This window comes from Agelaius tricolor, unplaced genomic scaffold, assembly GCF_023055355.1.
Source record: "Agelaius tricolor isolate 1412-34295 unplaced genomic scaffold, bAgeTri1.0.p SCAF_15, whole genome shotgun sequence".
Lineage (NCBI taxonomy): Eukaryota > Metazoa > Chordata > Aves > Passeriformes > Icteridae > Agelaius > Agelaius tricolor.
The window spans coordinates 9679896-9707451 of NW_027269275.1; the positions used below are offsets into that span (position 1 = coordinate 9679896).

Consider the following 27556-nt stretch of genomic DNA (forward strand, 5'->3'; position numbering starts at 1 on the left):
TACCTGGTGGTAGCTTCATTTTATACAGATATTATTGAGACATAGAAAACCTCAAATATTCTGAGTTTCTTCAAACTCACATTGTCTTTTTGCCTGTATTTCCCTTAAAAGTAGTCAAGTCTGATGTCTCAAGAAATTGCTGAAAGTAACTTTTTTCAAAAGACATTTGTTCTTAAGAAGATATTTTTTCCATTGTCTGTGTTCCTAAAACAGTAATTCCCTTTCTGAACTCTTGAGCTCCTTTTGCTTCTGTTGAAAAACTTGGCCAAATCAGATTTAAGGAAAAGAGAAAGAGGATAGAAGATCAAGAGAGATGGAAAGTATTTAGTGGCATGTTTTTAAAGAAAGTGTTGTATGAAGTGTTGTACAAAGATACTGTAGTATCAGTCTGAGTTCCTATGTAGTTTCTAAATGTCTGTGTTTCATGAGTTTTACGGTAAGGAAATTACATCTTTTAGCAGGAGTTGTTTCTTTGGAGCCTCTCCCAACTTTTCTTTGGGTCCCAAAGAAGGTGTATAGAAGCTTTTGGAAATTTGCAGCATTCCCCTATGCTAACTGTGGGACAGATAGGTAAATCCTGATAGACCAAGACAAATTACATGCACTTGCCTGTCTGTAAGAGACAGTAATATACTGGAAAAATATTTCTTTGCCAGCACCTTTCCCGCTTTGATTCATCTCGTTCCAGCAGCTTAATCATGGCCATTTAAATGTGCTATTGCAGATATTAATTCAGTTTGACACATCTATTTTCCATACACTTGGGAAGGAAATCTCTTTCTACTGGTTCCCTACTTCAAGACACAAAGCAAAACAAAATACAAAGGAATGTTATGTGATTGGTACCAGCACCGGATGCTCTATTTGTTTGTAAGTTCTTGTTCTTTTTGAAATAAGCTGCAGTGGCAAGAGAGGCCTTTAGACAATCTGGAGGGGATATAAAGAATGTGCTTTGTTTATACTGAGATAAAATAATTGAGCTTTTCTGTTGCTGCCTGAAAGCCATGTCTCCAGTTTCTGGGACCTGTTTACTGTGTGCTGTGCAGAGCCTGCAGCCCTTCTGGAGCAGATCGGGACTCCCCTGGCCTGTCTGCCGCTTCCTTTTTTATGGCTGGGTTTTTGAGCAGCACTGGTATGCCCCAAACACCTGCCAGATTTGCATATCATTCTTGCTTGGCTTGAGCATCCACTGCACAGTTGGCACATGAACTGTGGAGAAGCAGGGCCAGTGTTTTGATTGTACGCCAGAGCCTGATACTGAAATAGGCAGTGGGAAGGAATCCAGTAATTGTTGGCCTCTGATCAATGAAAACTGTCGTTAGGCCAGTAAATCGTCGGTATGTGGGCTTAGTTCTATATATCATCTCTGGGCTGGTGTCACCCTGACTCCAGGACGAGAACATTATCAACATGTCATCAAGTCTGCCGGGAGCTTTTTATTACTTTTTCTCCCTTTGATTTATATCCATTCTCAAATTTCACACAGGTCAGGTTCGACAACACACTGGAGGGACGTTGAAGGGATTGTTTCTTTGGCACAGAAATAGATTTGCCAGCCCCATCTAGCAGGAAGCCCCTCTCCCTCTTCCCTGTATAGTCCAAACTGGTCTTCCTCTGGACTGAAGAGCCTTCCTCCCTCACTGCTAGCTGCTGTGGCAGGAAGCAGAAGTTGCCATTATCTCTGCTCAGGCTGTTTGCTGAGATTGTGATGAGACAACACTTGATTAGCTTTGGCCTTGTCCATACACAACAACTTTAGTTTAAATAAACTGCTACTTTCATTTGGATTGAATGGTGAAGTCTCTATTGTGGGCATTAAGGATTCTGGCTATCTTTTTTATTTGGCTTTAAATGATTCAGAATCAATTAAACCAGATAAAAATAAACCACATGAAATAAATGTCCATGTGGCTTTTTGCACTTGAACTCTGTTTAAAACTAAGCCTCCTGTTTAAATCCAGCAGAGCTTCCTTTTGCAGAGAAGCCCATCCACAGTAGTGCTGTGGGAGTAAGGCCAAGCAGCCTCTCTGGAGCGTGCAGATGTACCTGCTCAGGAAAAACTTCCCCCTCTTCCCACTGGGAAAATTAAACTGTACTGGCCATAAAAACTGCAGCTTCTGTGGCTTTGCTAATGTTTATCTAAACAGCTAAATGGATGGTCATTGCTATGTGTGCATGTGGGATAATACAATCTTTTCTTTAGGTAACTTTCTATGAAATAAAGATATTTTCTGCATTAACACCTGCAAGAAGGCACTGCTAAAGCAATAGCAAAATAATAGTAATTGTGATAAAGACCTAAACCTGCTTTTAAATGAAATCATGGGTATTCACCGTGTAAAACAAAGGCCTTATCTTTGAGTTGGAGATGGGGAAGTACATGGTATTTCTTCCATAAATTTTTCCCTTATTCCTAACAACATTCTGTATTTTCCAGGCCAAGTGAGGCTATTTCTCAGTTGCTGCTCTTGAGAAGGATTAGTGTTTAAAAGTATGTGGTATATACAATTAGAGCCTATTGTAGCATTAAGGTTTGAATTCAATTCCTTTTGCATGCAAGTAATGACTGAAATCTGGAAAAAATCATAACTGGAAAGAACTTGGCCAGAAAATATGGATGTTGCCTGTTGGATTACAGAAGCAAGACAGCACCTTCAGAGTTAAGGCTGAATGCCCAAGTGGCTGTGGTGCACCAAGGGATTATGTGCTGCTGCCTTCTACATATAGGCACAGCGAGTCCGGATACAGCTAAGGGTCCAGGCTCTGATTTTTCCCAGATTTAGCTGAACTTGAAATCTTCTGTTTAAAATAACTCTCTGTGGATTCCACCCTTGAATGTAGGATAGCTTTATTTAAAAGCAAAATTAGATAAAAAGTTGCTGGTTAAGGTGAATGGCTGGCTTTTAACAGGCTGAGTGGCTTTTCTGGATAGCTTTTTTTTTCTAATGAGTAAATCCTCATTAAAGGGCACTGTTTAAATCTGATCATGGCCCCATTTCAGCAAAGCACTTAGTGTTTCCTGAAGTATGTGGGAAGTCAGTGAGATTACTTACTTGCTTAAAGTTAAGCAAGTGCAGTACCAAATTGGGATGTGCATGAGCACAAGATTAGTTGCTACACAAATATAGACCTTATTACCCAAAGTTAAATATTTTGAATTCTTTTTTAATCTTCTTAATGGGAAAGTGAGTAGGCTGCCTTGAAACTCCTTTCTTGCCAAATTCCAGTTCTTAAATCAAAGCTCGCATTTGAATTACATGACCACAAAAAGCATTATAAACTAATAAACCTCTGAATTTGTTTACAGTTGTGTAAATTGAAAAACAGACAAACCAGCTTAAGATTTCTTTGTTCTTATTTTTCCTTTTCCTTTTTTTTTTTTTTAGCATTTGCTCTCAGGCTCAGCCTTTGAACCGTGTTCTTTGCTTGGCTGTGTTTCACTCTTGCCTAGGTTGAGCAGGCAGGGAGGGCTGTGACAGCTGCCTGTGCTGAAGTGCAGAGCCAGCCTGGTCACCCTGCACACAGACAAAGGAGCTGCAGTCTGCTGGCAGCGCAGTTTCACATGTCCAGGTGACAGCCCTGCCTGCCCTGGGCTGTTAGCAGAAGGCTTGAATGCAGCCCTGGCCACAGAGTGTCCTGGTGTGGTGACATGCTCTGTGTACAGTTGGGGAACTTGTTCTCCTCAAATTCCCCTCCTGCTTCCATCAGATGAGCAGAATGCACACTGCAAGGGGAGAGCTCAGGCTCTGTGTGCAAGGGCATAACAAAAATAAACACAGTGACCAAAACCAAAAAAGAGCAGAGGTCTCTAAACAAGCTTTTGTGTGTTATCTCCAGCAAACTTGTAAGAGAATTCACAGCATCAATTTGTGTATGTATGTGATCATTGGCATGTGGGCTTTAAAGTCTGGTGCAAATTGTATTTGTTAGTATTGTCCCTTGTCCTAAATTCTATCCAGAAAGTGAGATTTTGAAGCTATGATAGTTTCCTGCTCCATTTATTTATTAATTTTTAAACTTTTAAATTTGTTACTCTTTAATGGAAAAGACACTAAAGCAGAGGGGAAGGAGCTTTGCCTATCAAAACAGGCCTATGGAAATATCCCTAGCTAAAATAAATGGAGCTTTATTGGGTACATTCAGGATTCAGTCAGGATGCAAAGGAGTACCCAACCTGTAACAGGCTCAGAAGCTGCAAAGGTTTCTTTGTAGGTGTTGTGTAAGAGATCCACAAAATTAAGCTGTTAACAGGTATTCTGGTGCCACATTACAATGGATGAGTACTGGGTACCCAGAGTTATTTGCCATAAAAGCAGATGAACTTGAGCTAAAATGCTCTAGGTTTAGTACTTTTAATTTCAGTGTGAAATCCATATACTGCCAGCCTATGTGAAACACCTCAGCCCATTCTAGGGCAGAGAATTTTAAAACTGGTGTGCCAGAACTATCCCACAGACTGTGTTTTGTGATCTAAGACAGGTTGTGTTCAGGTTTCCTAAAGTCAAAAGCTTCTCACATATTACCAGTCTCCCCCAAGGGCTTCCCAAGGGCATTTGAGTCTCCAGTATCCATCAATTCAAATGGACCAGAAAATTGTGTAAAGTTCTGTTCCTGTGCTCAACCTGCAACAGGTGAAGTTTTAGGGACACTCCTCTAACTGAGACTGCTGGGGTTTCTCCTTTGGTCCTGGAGAGTCTGGAAAGACTGTGGGTTTACCACAAACATCAGAGCAGTTCATTTTCCCATCAATTTGATGTGACGTTCAGGGCCTTTACTTCTATGATATGTGTTTTTCTAGCCTGTCTCTCTGTGCTTTTCCCACTCCCCAGGTCTTTTTTGTTTTCTAGCATCCCTGTTATGGATTATTATGTTTGAGCTATGTCCTTGAAGACAGTTACTGCTTTCTGCCCCACACACCACATTCAGGGGTGAGGTCTGTGCTGGAAACACTGATGTGAGAACAGCTCATTGAGGATCTTTGGGGATTGCTTTGACATGGGTGCTCAGGTCCTTCTGACAGCGCAGGGCAGCCTGGGGGAGCTGGTGCTGGTGAGGACCTGCACTGTCAGCCACCCACTCTGCTTCAGCAGGGTGACACCCTTGGCAGAAATTTGTTCAGAGAAATTTGACAGAGAATTCATCTGCCTCTCTTTCCATAAGATAAGTTTGTTGAAGAGCTTTACTGAAAGACATCATCCGTGGAATTATTTTCTTCATATCCATTTTTTTTCTTTTGAATTCTTGCTAATTTGTTTTGGGTTTTTGTTTTTGGTTTTTTTTTTTTTTGTTTGTTTGTTTTGGTTTTTTTTGTTTTTTTTTGTTTAAAGCAGTTCCCTGTATGTACTAGGTGTTGATACCTAACCTAAATTTTACATATACATGATCTGAGGAAATACCATTTACATGCCACAGAAGTTTTTCTCACTAGGGCAGTGTTCTCAGTGCTTTCTGGTGTCAGCCAGCAGCCCATCTCATTTCTGTCAGATGAGCAGTAGAATTTGTTCGTAATTTCTTGGAAATATTAGTCTCCACTGGATATCTGTCTCTGCATTGCACCACATTTTGTCACACTCCCAGCAGTTCATTCTCACTTGGATAAGGCTGTGGCTGTTGGAACCGTATTGAAGAAATCTGGAACTCAGAAATGGCTGTGAGCTAATGATCAAACCCTGCAGATGCTCATGTGTGTGCTCATTTTGAAGGGAAGCCCCTGCAACTCCAAATCTAGGAGTATCCTTAAGAGTTAGACCCAGGTTGCTGAAATTCACAGTAATGGCTGTGGCTTTAGTCTTTTCATCAGGCGACAAATGTTTGCAGGTTGTGGCCCTGAATAAATCAGGAATAAATCATCTGGGCTTGTTCTTCATGTACATACATCCCATCTTCCTTCCTGCTGTAGTCCTTGCTGGTTTCCCTTTTTGCTTTAGTCCTTCTGATTATTCCCTTTTCACTGCATGTGCTATTCTATACCTTAGCCTTGTTTCTATCAGCACTTCTAAATCTTGCCTATATTACCATTTAGGCTTCTTGTACCCCTTTGAAGTTTGTTTCTAATGAGGGATGATTAACATTAGTATTAGTGTGATACAGTACTGGTATTCTGATATCTTGTACCTCTCTTTCATTTATTTTAAGCATTCATTTTAGATGATTGATCCAACAAATTTAAATTTACTCCTTTAAGGAGTCAAGTTGGTTTCAAAAGAACTATTCATTTGAGTAAGCTTCAGTGCCTGTGCAAAGGTTTCCATTACTGGGTGCATTTAATTTCTTTGCATCTGTTTTCCAGTCATCATGTGTTTTTAAGCCTTGCCTCTTAACGTCTTCCATCCTCAATGTCTTTTGTGTTTTAAAAAATAGCAATAATTTGAAAAAACATTTAACTTCTAGATTTCTTACTTCTTCTTCTTCTTCTGTTGTCATTATCCTGGGTCTGTGTGAAACTGCCTTGCTCCTTCAAAAGCAGTCAGTTGGTAGACTCCAGTAGTAACTGCAAGGTGATAGTTGAAGCAAATAAAGGCAGATTGACAGCAGTTTGTTTGGGATGAAAGACAATTGTAGTCTAAAGTGAGATCTGCAAGGCATGACATATGGTCTAGGGCATTAACCTGCAGCTGGCCTATGCAAAGCATTGGAAATAAGGTCTCCTTCCATGAAAATCAATGACAAAGCTTCATTTACTTAAATGGGAGATGTTGCAAATCCATAACGTGTATTTTGTATATTTGCACACATCAGAATAGAGTGACTCATACATTCAAATTTCTGTTCTAAGATTTTGAGGATGTTCTAACATTTTGAGGAATTTTGTATTTTCCAGTGCAATGCCCAGGTGGGTTAGTGTGGTAAGATTGTTGGTGTCTCATCTGGGAAAACGTGGAGCTGAGCTGTGAGGTTCCAAGCTGTGCTCTTTCTTTCCCAAAGTCCCCAATTGCCCTCTTACTCCACTCAGTCATTTCTCTTTCTCTCTCTCATAACTTTTTCTTTTAGAAGCCAGAGAGCAAGGCAGGCTTTTATACAAAGCAGGTAAATAGAGCAAAGTCTGTAGAATGCTTAAGGCTGGTTGAAGTGAAGAACACTAGCTTTGATAGATAGTTCAGATATTGTTCTCTGGTTTTTAGGACCTGGAAGTGGGATAGATCTAAGGAACTAAGCAGTTGGTTAGGGACAATTGTTGACCAGCCTTGCTTCAGTTATATCTGTGAGCTCCAGAATAATTCTTCACACTTTGTGCAGCCATGTGCCCTCAAACCAAATTGTGCAAGAGAAAACTTGGTAGAAATTGATAATGAAGTAAAAAGTCTGTCATGCAGTCAGAGCATCCTCAGATTGTATGGGAAGAATTAACCAGTCCTTGTTCTGGTTTTCCCATAGAACACTGAAGGTTGTGCATTTGCAGTATTGAATCTTAAATTTTGTGTCAGTCTGAATCAGATCTGCATTTAGTTGAAAATGGCAGTGTATCCTAACTGGAGAGCAATAACCTTTCTATAACTGTTATTGGGATTTATGAGTGAATTTTTATCTTAAGGCAATACTTTTTTCAGCTATTGTACATGGGTACAGCTCTGGGCTGGGGCACTGTTAGCAGTAGTGCCTGGGACATCTGGAGTAAATTTTAATAATATCAGGAGGACAGACTGATCAAAGTTTCAGGTCATTTGCAGCCGTGTGCTTCCTTCTTGTGTGTCAGGAATTTCTTGCTCACTGCCCTCTTTCTTTTCTGCTTGCAATACTTTTCTTTATGGTTGAAGAGGAGCTGTAGCCTCCCAAGAGGTAAAGAAAAAATGAGGAAACTCTTCAGTGACTAACATGAGCAGACAACTGATTCAGTAATGAGGTTCATTAAATACGGTGTAAATAGTGGTGCAAATGCCTTCGTCAGGCACGTGGCCCCTTGGAAGACTTTGGAGCCAGGATATTCCTTTCATCATCAGGCCTTTGTCGAGGTGCACTGTTGATTAGGAGCACAAATGTCAGGTTGTCAGTGTTCTGAGTTGGGAAAGCATGTCTGAACAGACTCCCAGCAGGAAAATCACTGAGCTACACTTAACAGGTGAAATAAGGGAGTAACTGAGAGAGAAAACCACTGTTAATGGAAGGCAGCTGACTGGGGAAGAGTTGTTGCAAAAATCCTCATTATTATTATTTGTTTTATGATAGATGTCATCCTCTCTCACTGTGTGGTGTCTTCTGAGGAAAGACAGTGCACAGTAAACTGAAGGTTCCTATTTGCACCGTCACTGAGGCTCTTCACCAGTCACTGTTGCAGACGTTTGGGATGCTCCAAGAAAGATCTTTTGCAGGGTGCTTTTCCCCGTTATATATTTTAAAGGTAGAGTGACTTGTCCTTGCAGATAGTAGGGATACTGCCTGGCTACTTACTGAACTTAGACATGAGGATAAGTCCAGAGCAGTACAAGGGAGTAGGACTTAAAAGTATTTTACGGTCAAGTCAGTAATTTAAAACCAAACCTCTGTTGTATGGCTTTTTGATTTCCACTGTATGTCAAAAGAGAGTGACCCACTAGATGTAAATATTTCTTAAAAGACAAAACAGGTGACACAAACCTCAGCAGAGAGGCAAGATGGTGTGCCTGGTTTCCATGCAACCACTCCTGGTTCTGTTAAGGTGTACTTAAATATTGTGAGGCTTATCTGCCCATTGCTGGCAGGGCAGAGACTTCCACACCAATGCTCACCTATGCTGTCACATTCATGGGTTACTGTGTCATTTGGAAGTATTGGCTTATGCCTAAAAGCATTTCTGTTCCCTGCAATGCAGTTAGAACCAAAATTTGTCCTTGCAGTTGAGTTAGAAATATAAGCTACTGCACCAGACCACAGGCAAGTGCTGCTTTTACTCAGATTTTGAGACCTTTACTACAGATGTGTTAATCTCTGCTTGTTGCTTCTGACTTACTTGGTTGTGTTGGCCCCATGTGCACTTCTGGCCCTGTCAGTTATTGTATTTCCACAGAACAAAACCTCAGGTGCAGACAGCAATTGGCACCATGAGACCCTGTGTGTGGCAAGAGTATGGCAATGATCCACTTGGAATGGAGGTGACTTTGGTGTCTTTGTAAGGTCCTGAGAGAGAATGTAATGCCTGAAAAATCCGTTTGGTTAAATCACCCTCCATGGGCTGTGACACACATGGCAGCTGAGGTGCTTTCCAATGGCTTCCTGCATCTTCCCAGAGTGTGTTCCTGCTTACACAGGCCAGCAGCCCATGCAGCAGAGTATCTGTACCTGTGCTGCTGACAGCTGGGGCACTGCTGGTAGGGTGGGCTGCTCCAGGGATGAGGGATTAGACAGCAGCTTGGAGTGGGAGCAATGTAACCGTGTTGGCTTTGTGCATGGTTAATGGAACAACTTCTTCACATGGCTCCTAGCCCTTATTTCAGTGATTTTTAAATAAAAGCTTTCCTTTTATAAAGGATGTTGCTGGTTCTTTTTAATGCACCTATTTGCAGAAATGGTTTTCATTCTCATCTGCTTTCCTCCCCTTTTTTTTTATTGTTGTATGGTTTGTTTCTTTGGGTTTTTTTTTTATTTGTTTGTGCTGAGACCTTTTTTCCTTTGCAATTTGATTGATCCTCCTTCTTTCAATTTCACATTGGCTGCTGCATATGGAACCCCGCCTGGCTTTAGCTGAGACAAAATCGACTGCACACAATTTCCCTCTGACAGCTTGTACAAGAGCAAACATTTCCGAAGAGCTGAAAGTCTAGAAATTCAATCAGCGGAAAACCTACTGTGTGGAACAGCTTTGCTAGTGCTACAGCTCCCTGCTGGGTAGAAAAGCAATCCAGTTACAATAAATCCTTAAGAGCAGAGTCATTTGGGTAAAAGGAAAAACAAAAGCTGGTTTATACAAACTGATTGGAGTCAGACGTTTTGACTTCCCATTGACAAAGGAGTCAAAGCCCAGGCTTGCTTGGTAATTTAAAGGGGAGATTGGCTCCTTTTATCTTTCTCTAGGCCAGAGTTCTTAATATTTTGCTTGTGGAAGAAATATTAAGAATTTTCAATTTAAGTAAAAATATTTACATTGATGTCAATATTCATGCCATAACTGACTAGAAAACTAATTGGTCTTTAATGTCCAGTGAAGGCACAATTTTATTTCCAGCCACTCTGATTTTGTTCTGCTGCAGTTACAGAAATGTGAAACTAGGGCAAAACTGGGATCAAAATCAAGGTTTGCATGTCCTGCCAGGACAGCCTGGGCAACAGTCTGTGCTATGCTGCTGGTGTGTCATGAGCTCATGAAGCTGTTGATGCAATCTGGGCCGCCTCACAGACTTTTCTGACTGAAATTAAGAGTTGTCCCTAGTGAGAAAGATTTGTTTGTGTTAATTACATTTCATTTTTTAAATACAATCTATTAAAAATCAGCAGCATTAAAAGGCATTTGACATGAAAATAATGTCAACCAAGATGCCAGTAATGACTGTGATGGAATATTTCCCCTAATTTATATTAAAAAATTTAAATGAAGGTAGCTTGGGGTAGTAAAGTCTCCTTGTTGTTTTCCTTTATTTTCATGATTATTTGACCACTCCTCTTTTTGTGCCTTTCTTACTGGAGCATATTAAAAGCACCACCAGGCTTGAATTGAAACAGTCTTTCTAAAGTCAAAATGAACTGTCTGGAAATGCTGATACTTTCTTCTTCCTTTAATGCCTTTCTGGTGTTTACATAAGACTAGGTAAAACTTTTCTGGGTAAATGTGAATTTTAAAATGTTGCTGTCTCTTTATTAGGTGCATGGGGCCAGTCCAGCCTGCTGCTCTTCATGTAATCTGCATTGCGTTGTCATCCTTCCTCCCTCCCCTCCCAAATGTGTCTGGTCCTCATGGAAAACATTAAAAATTGTAAAAACATTGTAAAGGATTTCCACAGGCTTTTATGTTTAAATAAGATGTTATAAATCATAGCAAATGAGTACAAAACCTTGCCACAAGGATGGAGTTAAATTGATTTAAAAAAGAAGGTTGGGATGGTAACCTGATGAGACTGTTTAAACTCCAGTTTCTGTCACAATCACATGCTGAGGGCTTTGTGGATTGGTGATGAAACTGAAGTACCCTGAGTTTCTCTTTCAGCTTTCTCCCACCCTCTATGGGAAGAGAAAATGTCTGTTGTGATCCCAAGTGATTCCACTTTTGTCCAAGTGTTTTGTGCTAGTCACAGAGCGTGTTTCCTATGCCATCTGTGTGTAAAGGGAGGTGTACCTTTCCAAGGGGAGCTCACTGAGGATTTGCTAGCCCTGCTGATGTGCTCAGAACATGGAAATGGTGCTCTCATGGCTTTTGACAACATCCCCTATCCTTGGTTTGACTGGCTTCTCACAGCGCTGCCTTTGGCCTCTCCCATTTTGTGTGGGGTCTGATGCCAAGGCCAGCTTTTGTCAGGGACTCTCACTGTGTCTGAAATCACACATAACATTGTGCCTGGGGCCACAGCCCTGTCACTGGGGGTTCATCTTGAGGCACCTGTGAGCCCTGGGCTGAATGACACAGCTTTGCTGCCCAAGACCTGAGCACACACCTTTCTCTGGGCTTGGTCACTGCAGGAAGCTCAGTGGGATTTGCTCCACTGCAAGCACCTGCAGGAGGTAAAAAATAACCCCCCGTGTACCTTTTTGGGTGTGTTCCCCTGGGCTGGGGAGGCTTTGTGTGTCTGTAGCACCATGGGGAACTCCCTGCCAGGGTGTACTGCACAAGGGGAATGGCTGAGCAGTACAGTGCTGCTAAGTAATACAGTAATTCTTGTTAATGGAAATGGAACAGGGCAAAAAAGCCTTTGAAAGAGGTCCTATAAATATCACCTCCCTCGGTGCTTCAGCAGCCCAGGCTTGGCTGGGTCACTGCAAGTTCAATTCCTTTGTTTGAGGACAAGAACTGTCCATAGTTGTGAGGCTCCATTATGTTTTTCTATCAGTGTTTCTTGAGATAAAACTTAGTATTTGGCAAAATTCATCTTTTTTTTTCCTGTTGTTACAATGCAACAAACAAAACCTACACTCTCCAACACACACGATCAGAAAACCACACATTTTCCCTGAAATGGTGAAAAACAGCCTCAAATGCCTTTCCAAGGTCTTTGGATGTCTCTGGGCATTATTCTGCCCAGCTCAGATGACTAAACCATAGCCACTAAAAGTAACAGATACAAAGTTTTTGGTTTGGGTGAGGTATTTTCCTTCTAATTATTAATTGCTATTTTTTTCATCCTAAAGGCCAAATTATTTTGCTGTCACAAAATAGTCTTGATAGTGCTGAGCTGAAACTAAAACCAGGCCTAACCAGGAAACTAAAAACATAACATTTATGTTATATTGTATATTTCACAATTCTTGGGGATTTTTTTCCTCACTGTGTTCTGGTACACATGGGACAGAAGGAGCATGTAATCAGCTCACACTGGAATATGATGTTTGACAGGGGTGAAAACACAGGCAATGCACACAGTGGAGTCCAAAGGCAGTTCCTGGCCCAGTGCTGCCCTGGTGGCTCAGAACCCATGGCTTGATGGAGCCACTGCCACCAGGCAGCTCCACAGCTGAGAGAGCTCCTGGTGGGGCTGCCCAGCCTCCCCACTGCTCAACAGCCCCTCAGTCCAGAGAGGGTGGGGGGTTCTGAACAAACTGAGAGCCCAGATCCTAAAGGTGCATTATTTTGAGAGTTCAATAAGGGTTTGAATTTATGGCATAGAATTCCAAATCTTCTGATTCCCTAAGGGCTCAGGAGTGTTCAGTATTTCTGTGCCGTCCCCTGTCCTCTGATGTTTTCCACCTTGGCCCCACTCAGTCACAGACTAGATTTGAGTTACCTGAGCAGCTCTGCTCCCTGCTCTCCTGCTGAAGCTTCCTAATGCTCTGCAATGTGGTGGATGACCTCAGTAATAACAGTATTTAACTTACAAAGCCAAAAGGCTTGAGGATGCTTTCCTTCTGACTCCCTAGAGGAAATGACCTATCCCCAAACACTGAAGCAGAAGAGATAATAACGAATCATTTTACAAGGAACCACATTTTATCCTCAACAAATGTGATAAAGGACTTTAGTTCTGGTTTTCCTAAGCTGTTTGCCAGTGTGTTTGAGGGATAATTATTTTGCAAAGAAGATGTGAATGGGAGTAGCAGCAGCTAAACTGGGGAGACTATTGAGCTGCTACAAGGAAAATTTTCATGCAGATGTGAGTGGATGCAGCGTGGATCTTGCAAGCGAGCAGCAGTGAAAAAGTAATGTTTCACATATTGTGCTTTTATATTTGAATGGTTCAGAAAGAGACCATGGGTTGTTGCTGCTGCAGTAGGGCTGTCTTTGTTTCTCCTCTTCCAACTAAACCCCTGAAAGAAAACAAGCAGTAGAATACACCTGCTTATCTAAAACCTTTAGAACTCTTTGCTTTCTAGTTGTTAGATGAGAGATGTCAATGTATGCCTCCCCCTGATGTTTTCTTTCCCATTGTTACTTGCTTTGTGTGAAATCTGCTGTACGGTGGTGGGGACTTTATACAGTAACTGCAGTGGTGGATTTTTAGGAGTTTGTATATGAGGGGAGGAGGGATTTAACATTGGTGTTACATTTTTGTTTGCTGTGATTTGATATCCATCCCAGTGGAGGGCAGAGAACCACTGAGAGAGGTGCTGCCAGGTGTGGCTTCCTACTGCTTTTTAATTCTGTGATCACAGAACACGTGATTCTGCAGTCGCGCACAGGCGAGTCTCCCACTGATTTCAATGGGAAATTTGCCTGCATCAGGGATAAAAGAGTGGGCCCCAAGTTGTGTACAATGATGCAATCTGATCCCCCTGCTGTGGAAATTGATGTAATCGCATTCTCGCCCTCCCCCCTTCTCTCAACCCCTCTCCCTACCAACCCCTGGTGACTCCTGGGGGGCTTCTCACCAAACAGAGGGGAGGATGCAGCTGTGTGCTGAGGCAGCAGAGGAGAGGAGGAGACCTGCTAGCAAAATTTATGGAGGGTTGTATCCTAGATGTAATCCTAGAAAACAGCTAAGAACCTGCCTGCCCTGAAAAATGCAATCACCTGCTTTTGCTAAATGAGAGGATGTTTCTTGTTTTTAGGTGTGACATTCATGACACATCCTCCTCATGTGTTTAAGGCTGATTTACAGTGCTCCATGAACTGAGCAATCTCGTTTCCATCTGCATTCATTCTGTGCAGAGGGACAGGGTTAGATTTTTCTAGGGCTCTCTGTATTGTTATTATTGACAGTCTCTGCTTTTCAGCAGTACTTTTGTGCCCTGGCACAGTGCAGGTTGCTTGGGAATAGTGAACCTTGAGAATGCTGCACTTCGTTGCTGGGCAAGCCGGGCGACCTCTCAGATGCTTCCCTGCTTTGCCATTTGTATGGGGTTTGGCTTATTTTTTTCCTTTGGGAATTCTAGGCTCAGCTGAATTTGTTCTGTGTTTTGCGGAAGAAAGAGCTTGTTAAAGAATTCCCTGATGACTTTGAAGTGAACTATTTATTTTCTCTCAAGGCTTACTCAGTGTAGCCATTTGCCCCTCTCCTCTGTTTTTTCACCCCAGTGTTTCCTGAGCTACAAGCATTCTTGGAATATATTACTTGTAATGAGTTATGTGGGCATCAAAAGTTTTCTTTGAAACTATATGGCATCAACATCTGTTAGCTCTTAGAGAACAGAGACACAGACAAAGGGGCTGATGGGGGGAGGGAGGAAAAAGATATTAAATTCTGGAGTATGAAGTCTCCGTCTCAAAGACTCAGGGGGAGGGGAAGGGGAAATCTGCTAAACTCCATGCTTTGATGTGGGCCGCTGGCCCTGCCATTCCATTTATGGGAATATGCGTGGCAGACGGGCCTGCACAGCTGCCTGCCCTGCCTGCTCTGCTCTGCCTGCCCTGCCTGCTCTGCCCTGCCTGCTTTGGGCTGCCTGTTCTTACTGCCCTGCCTGCTCTGCCCTGCCTGTTCTTACTGCCCTGCCTGCTTTGGGCTGCCTGCTCTTACTGCCTGCCCTGCCTGCTCTTACTGCCTGCCCAGCCTGCCCAGCCCTGCCTTCTTTGTGGTGTTTGCCTGCTCTGTCTGCTCTTTCTGCATGCTTGTATTGCCTGCTCTGCCCTGCTTGGTTTGTCCTGCCTGCTCTTTCTGCCTGCTCTTACTGCCTGTTCTTTCTGCCTGCCCTGTCTGCTGCCCTGCTCTGCCTAATGTCCTGCCCTGCCCTGCCCTGCCTGCTGCCTTGCCCTGCCCCACCAGCCCAAGCACTCTCTGTCACCTATCTGCCCAGCCTGCAGCCCAAATTCTGCCCCAGCCCTTGTTGCTACAAGGAAAGGCTTTTCAGGGAAAATGCCATATGCTCAGTTTCTAGCAAGTGAGATAGGGAATTGGAATTTCTAATAATAGAGGCAACTCTTGAGTTAAAAAGAAAATGTTTGGAAGGGAACTTTTTATTTACTTGTAATCCTCCTGACATCTTTGTGAATCAGCATGCAATTGTTCATCTAAATCAGGTTTTTAAACGGTGTGCATCTGTGGCTTTTTATTGCCTGTAATTAAAAAACATGTGTCTGTTTTAATGTATTCAGCATCAGTCACCAGTCAGGCATGGTCACAGATGCTGGACTGCTTACAGGAATGTGTAGAGATAGGTTCTGCTTTCTATTTTATCTTTTTCTCCAGAGCCTCAGTGCTTGTCCTATATGCCAGGCTGCAGAGGAGAAAAGAAACTTCCATGTCTGTCTTTTCCTCTTGTTGGCTCTGTTTTTAGCCTTAATGTTGATGGCATTGTGCTTTACTGGGACTTCCTGGCCCATTAAAACCCCAACCAGTTATAAAATGATTAGTTGACATACCTGGGCTCTTGGGACAAAGAGGTGGTTTGAAAAGGAATGTGAACCATCTGTTTTGCCAGCACCTCCCGTTGACAGATTTATGGCTCAACATTAGCATATGTGTCCAGGGTCACACACCTGTGCTTCCTAACAAGGTAATATTATTTAGCGGGGAATGTTTTCATCCTGAGGATTCAGAGCTCTTTGCAAAGGTGGGCATCAAGAATTCCGCTTTACAGTTGAAAAATGAAGGCACAGAGAGATTTAAGTGATTTACCCTACACCACACAGTGAGTCTGTGGTGGAGCAGTTATTGAATCCAGGTTTCCTCCAGCTGCATAAATACACGTCATCCATTAGCAGGAAAAGCCTTAGAGCTATAAACATAATAGAGGAGCATTGATTATCATTCTAGGGGAGCTTTAAGCTCTCGTGCTGTATGAAAACCTGAGCCTTATAGGAAGACACAGGCTATTCTCACAAGAAAGGCTCAGAATGAAGTATGGTAAAGCTGTAATGACCACTGAAGTCGGTGATCACATCTTAAACCAGCAAGTTATTCTGTCCTCAAGCTCTGTAGCCATTTTCTACAAGCTTGCTTCCCAGTGCATGCCTAGATACAATCACCTCAGTGCACTTCAGTCTGCCTGTTAAAGAGTTTTTTGCTTACCAAATCTATCATGAAAGCAGGTTGAACAAAAAATCAGATTTATTACATAGCTACACCCATCTGTCTGCTGTGGTAAAAAAGCCCAAAATAAGCAATTCAGAGAAATCATTGAGCTTCTCCAGGCTGGAAAGGAGATGAAGATTTGTCCTCTTTTATTCATGTCCTTAGACATGTTCCTCAGTATAATCTATGTTGAAGATGATATCTTGGAGACAATTGATTTTCCAATCAGCAAGGAGATTAGAGGATAGTTAGAATGAAGTAAGGTAAATAGCTGAATCTGTGGAGTGAGTTCATTTATTCTTCTGAAGTAGCTTCAAAGTGAATTTAAATATAGCAAAAAGCAGTCATTTCTTGTTTCAGCTCTATTTAATCTCAAAGACTGATGTTCTTTTTTAGTTGAAGATGGCTGGACCCTTCAGTAGGAAAGTAACTGCTGATTCTGTACATCTGTTCTAACAGTTGCTCTCAATTATATGGTCTCTTATCTGGCAGAAGTCCTTGAAAAACTGTGTTTTATCCTATCACCTTAAAAGTTAGAAGCCTTAATAGTTACAGAATTCCAATAATAATGTTAATGGAAGATGTCACTTTGCAAACACCTAGCAGGGGTTTATAAATAGCCATAAAATCCAGGATTAAAATATCATAAAAACAGTAATGTTCTGTCTTGAAACTAGAATAATAAACAAGTGAGGGGGATCTTCAAGCATTTTTGAAAGAGAATATTACAATGAAGTCTTCATTTCCAAATGCCAAAGAGCCAGATGCATGCCCAAAGCACATTCTTCTCTTTTGCCTGTAAGTAGTGATTGCACAAAATCGTGTCCATAAATACCTGCTCTCATGTATGTTTGACTGCATGGGTACCTACCTGTGCATGGAAGCTGCTGGCCTGGCACAATGTCCTCTCCACACATCTGACTGTGAGCAGTTTATTTATTTATTTCCTTATTTATTTCATTTTCAAGTTTTAGGCCTGGCTGTAAACCTGTATTTAAAGAATGACCTCAGGATAACTGAGTATCTGCTTCCACTTACATTAGCTAAATAAATAAGATAGATAAATAATAAAGTAGTAGTAAAGAAACTACACCATTAACTGAGGTGTGAGTAGGCTTCCTAGTGCTGAGGCCTGGCTTTAGCTGATCATAGTTACACATGGCTGTGTTTCTAGTCCATGGGAAATTTCAGATACCCAAAGGGGAACAAGGTTCCTTCCATCAACTGTTTTTCAAAAGTCTTTTTCCTCTTTCTGTTCAAGTCTTAACAAGACTAAAAATAAAGTAAAACAATAATGACTGCTTTGTATTTGGATGGGTTTCCTGAAACATCTTCAATAGATGAGGTTTTCACATTTTCACAGTCTGCTGAGGACTTGCTGTATGAAAATCAGACTTATTTTGGAACCTTGCTTCCTGCAAGTGAGACTGAAACATTCAGAATGGCCACTTGGCACCTGGCAGGCCCTCAGTGGTTTGGTTGAAAGGCCAAAGGGCATCCTCATTCTCTTGAGCCTCTATTTTTTGACATTGCTTTTCTATATCAAGAATTGAAGTTTGTGCATAGGTGACACGGCATTCTTATTGGCAGTGACTTTAAAACCATTCAAAATCTACACAACACATTAGAATTACCACATATCTTGACCCTTGCAGTCCTGTTGTGAAAAGCCTTTCTTCAACTTTGCTCATTCCAAAACTTTATTGCATCAATATGAGAATAAAGAGAGAAAACCTCATGTTTCAGTTAGATGGTTAAAAATAGGGAGGAAAGGTTTTTGGTTGATGATTTGTCATTCTGCATGTGTTGTGCAAAAAAAAAAAAAGTATATATGTTTCCTCGACAAAAACTTCATTAAGCAGAAAATATGTGCATATTTTCTGCCAAAAATGTGGAAAATTCAGTATCTTAAGGCTAAATCAAGGTATTTTAATGAGGTGTTTGGAGAGGGAGAGAGGTAAAGTGACTTGTTTCTACTTGAGAAGAGCAACACCTTTTAGAAAAATGTTAATTAATGCAATATTGACTTGAGATGTAATACAAGGAGAGGAGGGCTCAGGCTTTAAAAATGTGCTTGTTATCATGATAACCCTCTTAAATCGAAGGTTATCCTTTGAAATATCTAATACATGTATGGATGTATCTGTCTGTACTTAACACTGGCAAAACTGTACTGAGCACTGTGTTAGGTCAGGCACAGGCTGCTGAAATACACACTCTGGTTGCTATCAGGAGCTTGGCTCTTGTGTGCCATAAATGTGCTGGGTGTTGTGGTGGTGACATGGAAAGGCAGAGCCAGGACAGGGAGGGGTAATAGTGCAGAGCAAGGTTGGAGCAACCAGTGGATGTAGGGACTGGGAGCAGGACATGGGGATGTGACCACAAATACGCCTGTGCAGAGCCTGGAAGGCGAAGTCAAGGAGCTTACCCTCAAGGCAGAAGCAGAAAGGGAGGCAGCAAAGATAATGTAGGCAGAATGAAGGGTGAGTATTTGGGTTGCAGCATTTTCAGATGGCTGGTGAGAAGGAAGTCAATAGTTGGAAGCCCCAGAGTGAGTGCCTGGCCTTTGTCTCCAGAGACTTGTATCAGGAAGAAGACTGCACAGGGCAGTTAGGGCTGGAGTTGAGGTTAAAAAAATTAAAATTTCTATCGAGTTAGAATTCACTGATGTCTGATTGCACAGCAAAGGTGGGAAGTGAGTGATGATTGCTGGACTTGTACCCAGCTGAATAGAAGCCCTGGGGTGTGGGAGCTTTTAAAGGTGTTTTTTCTCCTCATGTATGTATATACTCAGCAACATTTCTGAGGGAGTTGCACTAATTAACTCTTCTCTCCACCTCCACACTCACATCTGTGCTGAGTACAGCAGCATCTATCAGAGGGGGATGTATGGGGCACAAGGTCCTTTCTAGCCAGGCCAGGCAGCTGTTCTGGGCTGTGAAGCACATGTTTGAGCCTGAATCTTAGTCATTCACTGTGAGCTGTGTGGATAGCCAGCAATGGCCAGCTTCTTTATCTGGGAAACTCCTGGTGAGGTAGAAACACTTACTCTAGATGGGTTCCTGTCCAGCAACCCATAGCCAGGGCATGCTGGAATAATCCTTCTGTGTAAATGTTTCTTTTCTTTATTCTTTCAAGTGCTCGCTGACCTCATTTATGTAGTATTGCACAGGGTACATCTGGTTTTGGTTGTTTCATGACTCAGTGTTGCAGTTTGAGAAGGCAGTGCTGTGATTTAAAGCATTGTGTCAGGACAGTGATATACAGCTGCCTGTGACCCAAATGTTGTTGCTGTTTGGGCTCTGCTCCTGCCCTGGTGGTGCTGAGGGCTCTGTGACAGAGCCTGGCTGAATGCAGAGCTGTTCCTGGCTTTTTCATCCCCTCTAGCCTGTGTCCTCCTTGTGCTCAAACACACTTGTCCCCACTGTCAAATATTCCTGCCTGGCTGTAGTGATTGCTTCCCACTGGAACTTCTTGAGCTGTGAGTTCTGTTTTACCCATTGAGCCTTTTCTTTCACTAGCCCCTTTATGAATTTGTGTTGCTGGGAGTAGATGCACTGTTTTATCCACTCCAAAGGAATTTGTGTGGGTCACTGGGAGAATATGATGCAGGATGAGCTGCAGTCAGAATTGTTTTCTCTGATGCTTGCTTAGTTTTTATACTTTTCTGTTGTGTGAGTTCACATACACTGCCCAGAAACCTTTTCTCAGGCAGGTGCATTTTGGTGTTTATCCAGGTTGCAACATCTATCTCAGTGATGCTAAAAATACTCAGGTAACTCTCTTGCAGTTTTTTTGACAGAAAAGTTAATGATGATAAGATGAATGAGAGAGTATATATTTTTTTCTCCTGCATTTTTTTTCACTGTAAAATCTTAAGAGTTGCCCACACCCTTCTCAGCTACATGTCTGTCTATCAAAGATAATACATGTCAGAATCTTCCACAGAGGAATACCTTTGAATGGGAGCTGAGGAAGTCTGCTTAAAGGTGTCACTAACTGTTCAAACGATACTCTCATCAGTTTCAGGATGGATTGTCAATTTATGTGCTGTCTAGCAGTTATATTATGGTTCAACAGCATGAAAAACACTTTTTAGAATGTGTTAATTTATAATAATTTGGTTTAAGGCAGAAACACTTAGTGGAAATTTGCTTGCATTAAGTTACTACTTTAACTTAAATAACTAGGAGCTAGAGAAGGAGTGAAACTAGACTGGAATATAAAACATATTTGCTTAAGACCCATGTAATGATTAAAAGTGAGGAAATAAGGAAGCTAGTGTAATGAATATTAATGCTTCACTCTGCTGTTTTACACTCCCTGTCTTCCACTGGTTTCCTTTGAGTTACTTGATAGTGCATTTTTCATCAACAAATGTATGCTTGTTTTAAAGTGATGTCTTTTGACATATGAAAAATCACAACAATTAATGACTTGTGAGTTTTGTAGAGCATGAGATTAATGACATTTTAACAGACAGTGTTTGATACCCAGATGCAATGCTTGCCTAGCTAAAATTTTAGGAGGTGAAAGCTACCATCTGACAGTATTCTCAGAGATACACCACAAGTACCTACCCATTGCATATTTGCTGATCAGAAACACAGAAAATAGTTTTTTTCCCCCAAGGAGAGTGCGAATTCCAACACAAGAAAACTCCAAATGAAACAATTATTTAATATTTAGCATTGTGGGAGAACAGAGTCACTTCTATATATCATTATCTATGGGAGCAGCAAGGTATGCTCTCACAGCTTCATGGAAAATTGTGACATGGGGGAATTTGATCAAACAAATGAATGTGTACTAACTTTTAGGTGGTCCTAAAAAAAATCACCTTTTTGTAGCAATATGATGCATCATGCCAACATTTTGTGTCTTCTTTTCATTCTGTTTGTTCCTTCCATAATTTTTAGGATAATGATTGATATTAATCAGCACATGTCCAGAAAAAGAGAGGTTTTTTTGGGAACAAAAGTAGGGTTTTTTGTGATTTTCTACCTGGAAAGATAAATCCAGAATGTCAGCCTTTATAGCATCATTGTGCTGTGCTGTATCCCAGCATTCAGGCCAGTTTGCCAGCATTTCTCAGAGACATTTGTCCTGCAAGGTCTAACTTTACTTCAGGGGATGTGATTGTGAAGAGGCAGTGTTTTCATGGTTCCTGGGCTAGGTATCCAGTATTGTTAGTGAAATCTAATTTTTAACATGCTGCTGCAGAAATTGATACTGAAGAATTCCTAAGATATGCTTTTGTGGCTTAGTTACTCTGCTATAGCTAATCTCAAAAGATAACATTTGGGCATGTGGAAGGTGAAGAACCTCTGCCAGATTTTCAAGAAAAATAGGTGAACTGCCTTTATCATGATCAAATTCCTTAACAATAAAGCTAATGAATCCAACCAGACATTAATTTTCACAGGTTACTCCCTTATCCTTATCTCCTGCTAAAGGCTCTCCAAGGTCAACTTCCATCCCACAGGTTGATGCTGAGAATTCTGGCTCTGTGCTGCTGCTCTGTTTTTGCAGATGCAGCTGGAATGGCTGTGAGTGCAGCATGCCAGTTTTTTAGGCCCAAATCCTTCTTTGTCCCCATAACTTTATCAGAGGCAGAGGGTGTTTGGGGAGAATGCAGGGAGCTGGACTGCAGTGTAAGGTCAGTGACACTGGTGCTGCCAAAGCTTGGGAATGGCTGAGAGCAGTCAGGACATGAGGAGAGCTGCCATTGCTTGTGGTTTAGCTGGGCTGGGTGATGGAGCTGGAAGGGTTTGTTAAGAAGAGAGTAAGAATGCTCTTCAGAGTGTTTTTAACTGAGATTAGCTCCACTGATGCCCTTAATAACTGCTTCAGCACCACTGGAGAGATGTTTTTTGGGTCCGAGATAAGTTTGTCTGCATATCTATGGCATCTGCTTCTGTATTGTTCTAGACATACTGGGGTTGACAGAATTCCATTAATTTCAGAAGTGAAGGCTCAGGCAGCTTGTCAGAATGTGTTATCTGCTTTTCTTGGGTGACCTCTGGCATATGGAAGTTTTCTGTTTGTTGGTGGAACCAAGTGATGACATTCCTCTGTGGGTAGTGAAGGGCTTATTTCTCCTTTATCGTTTCCATTTGGAGTTTTTTAATCTTGCTTGATTGAAAGAACATTGAAAGACTAAATATTACATTATAAAATTATTTAAATATGATCTATTTTTTTCTTTCCCCTGAATAGTCAATTCATCTTCACCAAATTTTTGCCCAGAAGTATGTCCAGAGCATTGTAAAATAGCAGCAAATGCATTGACTACCACTAATAAGGTGATTGACTTCTTTCCTGGAAAACAGTTTCTGTGTTCTCATTCATGTTATAAATTAATTCTGGCAATAATAAATGCATATTGTTAACACCTCAACACTTTCTATGTAGTGTATTTGTAGTTAATTTGTTTTGTTTTGTTTTAAACAGGATTTATCTGGGGAAGGCTACAGAGACACTATTGGTGATGAACACTTTCATCTAGAAGGTATTTAAAGAACAACATTTTTTGGTTAATATAAAGGAGTATTGGAATAAGTTAGTGAATAAATAAGTGTGAGAATGCATATTTAGAGTGCAGTTCTTGATCTACCGATGTGTCATTTGCCTGAAAAAACTGTTAAGATGGAAGTAGGGTATTATTTCTGTATCTACTACTAGTTGTGTTGGAAAAAGTCACCCAGCTGAATCACAGAGACCAAGTGTTTTAATTCAGGGTCTCACCATTTTCTCCAGGTACTTCTCCTGACATTGGTAGGAGTGATGGATGTCACTGTCCCTGGCAGAGGTGGCAGATGAGTGAAACTGTTAGCTCTGGGTTGTGTGGGGTTGTGTGGGACACTGCACTCCCTTCTGGCTTACACAAACCAGCCTTAGAAACTCCCACGTTAATTCCTAGTAATGACTGGAGACTCTTACTCAACACATTTTTCTTGAATATGAATGGAATCATTATTTTCTCAGACAGTTTCTCTTTCCATCTCATCTCCTCCTCTATGATCAGGCTGTTGAGATGGAATCACTGTTGTGCTGGGAAGGACATTGGTACCTGGAGTGTGGATGCTGCATTCTGCCAGGGAACACATCCAGGGTACCTTGGGCTTCAGGGACAAGGGGGGGGTTCTGAATGCAGGAGATCAATTTGTTGCTCATTCCTTTCAAGGAAATGAGACTTCAGAAACCCTCTAATATAACAAGAGGTTGCATGGGCTATGTGCTGGATTTATATTACACACTAGTGGAAACAGTATGCCCAGTTTATTTAAAGAATGAACCATGTCAATCTTAATCTGGAAATTTCTATACTTTTATAATCCAATCATTTGTTTCTGGTATTAGAAGCTTTTGTATAACCAGAACATGGATTCTCTGTTAAGAATATCTGCCTTCCAGTTCCTTACCTGTGCCATGTGTTAATGCACTGTGAGTCTTGGATTACAAGTTTTTCTCATCTCTGTAGTTTACAAAAACTGCATGTCTCATATGTGCCATAACAGGAATTTTGTCTGGTGCTTGTAAGCTACTGTTAAACACAAAGGCAAACTATACTTGCCATGATGGAGACAGTGTTTGTTGAGTGGTTTTGTATTTAACTTCACCCCAGTTTTCCAATCTTCCCTTACTAGGATATAGGGTAGGATTTTAATTTTAGAATTATAGGAGAAACTACTTCAGACAGGATATTAAATGTCAGCAAGGTGAATAATTTCATTTTCTTTGTCTCATTCTATCTTTCCTTGCCTCTAATTATTTTTCTTTGTTGTGTAGCATTATCTTGCATAGCAAACATAATGTTCAATATGTAATATTTTCTAACTAGTCAGCAGCAAGATTCTTTTTATTAGAATGTAAAGCCTTTTAGGTAACTGTAATTTCAGTCTTTCAGCAGTTTCACATGATTGCTTCTGATGAGTCTCCTTTGTTATGAGGTAGCTGGGTAGTGAAGACCAGATTTAAATACCAGCAGTGGTCGATCCTTTGTGTGCTGTCACCATGGAAGAGCTGTTTTGTGGCATCTTTCCAGCTGGGAGGAAGATGACTGTTCCCACCCTGTGCTTAGGCAATGCATGCAAGTTGTCAAGGCTTGCTCCTCATCCCTTCTGCTCTCTGATCTCCAGGCTGTGCTTTCCATGCTGGGGACAGTGTTAACCATTTCCTATTTCATTCAGATATTGAAAATCTTATAATTATCAGACAATACAGCAATCACTGTGTTAAAGCATCTTTTTGTGTAACTTTTTACTTGCATCATACTTTAATGATTGTGCTAGTGCTAGCACAAAATTGTGGTATTAGATAAAGTGAAGCTGAAACAGGATTTGAGATCTTTGTTAGGGCACACCTTGGATTCTTAGGTACAAGATGGCAACTGTGGTACCTCTTCTCTGCACAGAAATGTTTCTGTGGGAAATGTAATTAGTATTCTAGAACATGGATTGATCTTTCCATCTAAAATAGTTGTCCTGCCTCTATTTTGCTTCCTTGTGGTCTTTACAAATGTACTGGTATAACACATGTGCTGCATGAATATATTCTCATGTGTCATGAGATAAGAGCTTCAGAGACAGGGATCTGTAACCCAGGAAATGGTTGGTTAGACTAAGCTCAGAGAGGACAATGGCAAATGCCATGCTCTACCAAATACCATGCACCAGTGAACTGTATTCTGTCTTTATAAATACATGGTAGGGCTGAAAAGGAAACATTTCTCAGATTTGCAAAAAAAGCACAGCAAGTTCCACAGTTCTGGTTTAGGGGAATGTTAGAGCCTTCTCTTTCAGGAACTTCATTGGAGAATAAATCTGAGTTCTTTAGAAGACTCTCACTAAAAAGGCAAAGTGGCAATAAGAGAAATAATTGAATTCCTTATTTTGTTTTACATAGCCAAGTTCATTACCTTTTTTTCCTTCCCTCTCTTTTTTTTCCCCTCTCTTAGCTGTCTGAGCAGTACAGATAAAAAGAACTCTCTTTGCTGGATTTAACTTCTGTGTTGTTATGTAAAGCTTGATCAAATCCTTTCGTCTTAACAGACTTAACTGGCCAACAGCAAAAGGCTCGGGATTCTGGGATTAAGATTGTATTTGGGAAGAGGACTGGTGCATTAGTGCTTTCTTTTGAACTATACAAAGAACAAAGTAAACATCAAAAGCATTAAGCCATGAGAGCGGATTGTTGACTCAATGTTGCTGCATGACAAGAGGTTAGAACTCAATAGCAGCAACTCTGTTATTGAGTGCTGTGCTGAGAGAAACGGTTTGACCAGCATTGTCTGTTACATCCACCACCTGCCTTTGATTCTGCTGCTGGGCAAGTCGCTAAATTGAAATTTCTGGATTTTCTCTTATGTGGTCAGTTGAGAGACTGATTCCTTAGATAAGAGACACCAGTGGAAACTTCAGTCTCATATTACTCTTGCTCTGTTTTCCTTCTTCCACTTTCATTAATAACACAACAATTGGGCATGCTGGATATAGATTCTTCAGTGGATTTGTTTGCATCTTGCATCCCAGCTGATTTTCCAGTGCATTTCAGAGCCTTCCACTTGGCAGATTTGGAGTACTTGTGCAATCTGCTGTGGCTGTGTGGGAATGTCTCATGCTCAAACTTCCTTGTCCCCCAGTTTCTGCACAGGAAGGAGATGCTTCACCACCCTTCACATATAAAGGAGCTCCCATTTTCTCTTCCTGGTCCCTAGCTAGAATAATGGATTATCAGAACTGAATGGCTGGGGGTGGCTCTGGGAGAAGTCACAAAAAACTAGCACAGACATTAGGAGATATTTCCCATTTTGTGTTGGTGGAGAGGCTAAAATGGTAGGCAGGAATTGAGTGCAGGTCAAACAGCAAGTCACTCTTCTGCCGTGGAGACAAGCAGGTGGTTCAGAAAGACTTCTGCTATTTGAGTGCTCAATAATGATATCTCAGTTCTTCCTCAACTTTCCTAGGCATAAGTAAGCTTCTAAGGAATTGTTCTAGAGTCCTGCATTTGTTTTCCAGAACTTTTTTCACCTCCTTTCCCTGGACCCTTTTAGAAACTTTTGCAGCTAAAACTTGTGGACCAGGAGAGCTGTCTTATCTTGACCACTCCGTGTCTTCCTGAAATGAACTGGGGTTTTCTCCGTCTTATCACTTGAGCATTTAAAAACTTCAGAAAGTTCAGCTCAGGAAGGAATTCCTGATGCAGTCCTCTGATGCAGAGTGATTATATAAAGGGGTGATTTCTTCTTGTCCCAGGACAAGCTCTTTGTGGCCCTCTGGGATACAGCTGCCTTTTGGAGTTCACAGTGAAGTCTTGAGCTTCCCCTTGATGCCTAACCTATTGTCCCAACTATTTATGCAATAATGTGATTTCTCATGTCACTGTTCTCTTGAAAAGTATGACCTAAGTATTTCTATTAATCAGAAATCTTGCATCTCTTGAGATCAATCTAGTCCTGTAGCTGTCAGAGGAGCTGCCTCTTACACTGATAGCAATCTGTTCCCTGTTTCATTTGTCAGCCAAGGGTGATGTCTTGATTATTATTCTCTCAACAGAAGACTGGAGAAGATCCAAGCCTTCCTGGTGCCTTATCTGAACATGATATCCAAAGCCCTGCTGAAAGTACTGACAGAGCTTGGCCTGAATAAGCAAACCAAATTTTTTATGTATGTTTCCTAAGACAGATGTATCTAAAGCCCTAGATGTAAGATGTTCTCTGTTCTGGTACCAGAAAGGACAAATTATTCAGGTCATCTTCTTGCCCATTAATATTAGAAAGCCCTCCAACAGAGTTCAAAGCACATGTTGTTGCTTAAAAAAAAACCTAGCAGATCTGTAAAAGAGCTACTTGTTGCACTTTTCACATATTTACAAGCCGTTATGTAATTTTTAAACCTGCAATTAAAGCATTTTGTATTCAGCAAAGCAAAAAAGTTATTCATTATATTCTTAACATTGTTATATATTTTCCAACATTTTGCTGGTGTGTGCAGTCTGTCCTGCGTGTCTTCCTTCCCAGCATCTGTGGCTGAGTGGGAGCTGAGGTGTGGTTAGCA

The 27556-nt window shown here is 41.3% G+C and overlaps 1 protein-coding gene across 1 annotated transcript in view; it reads left to right on the forward strand.

Annotated features, from left to right (window-relative positions):
* Positions 1–27556, forward strand: part of NKD1 (NKD inhibitor of WNT signaling pathway 1) — a 106065-nt gene that overhangs the window by 44288 nt on the left and 34221 nt on the right. Inside the window, exon 4 of the mRNA XM_071440380.1 lies at positions 22953–23010. Coding sequence (XP_071296481.1) covers positions 22953–23010 — 58 coding nt within the window. The remainder of the gene's footprint in view (positions 1–22952; positions 23011–27556) is intronic.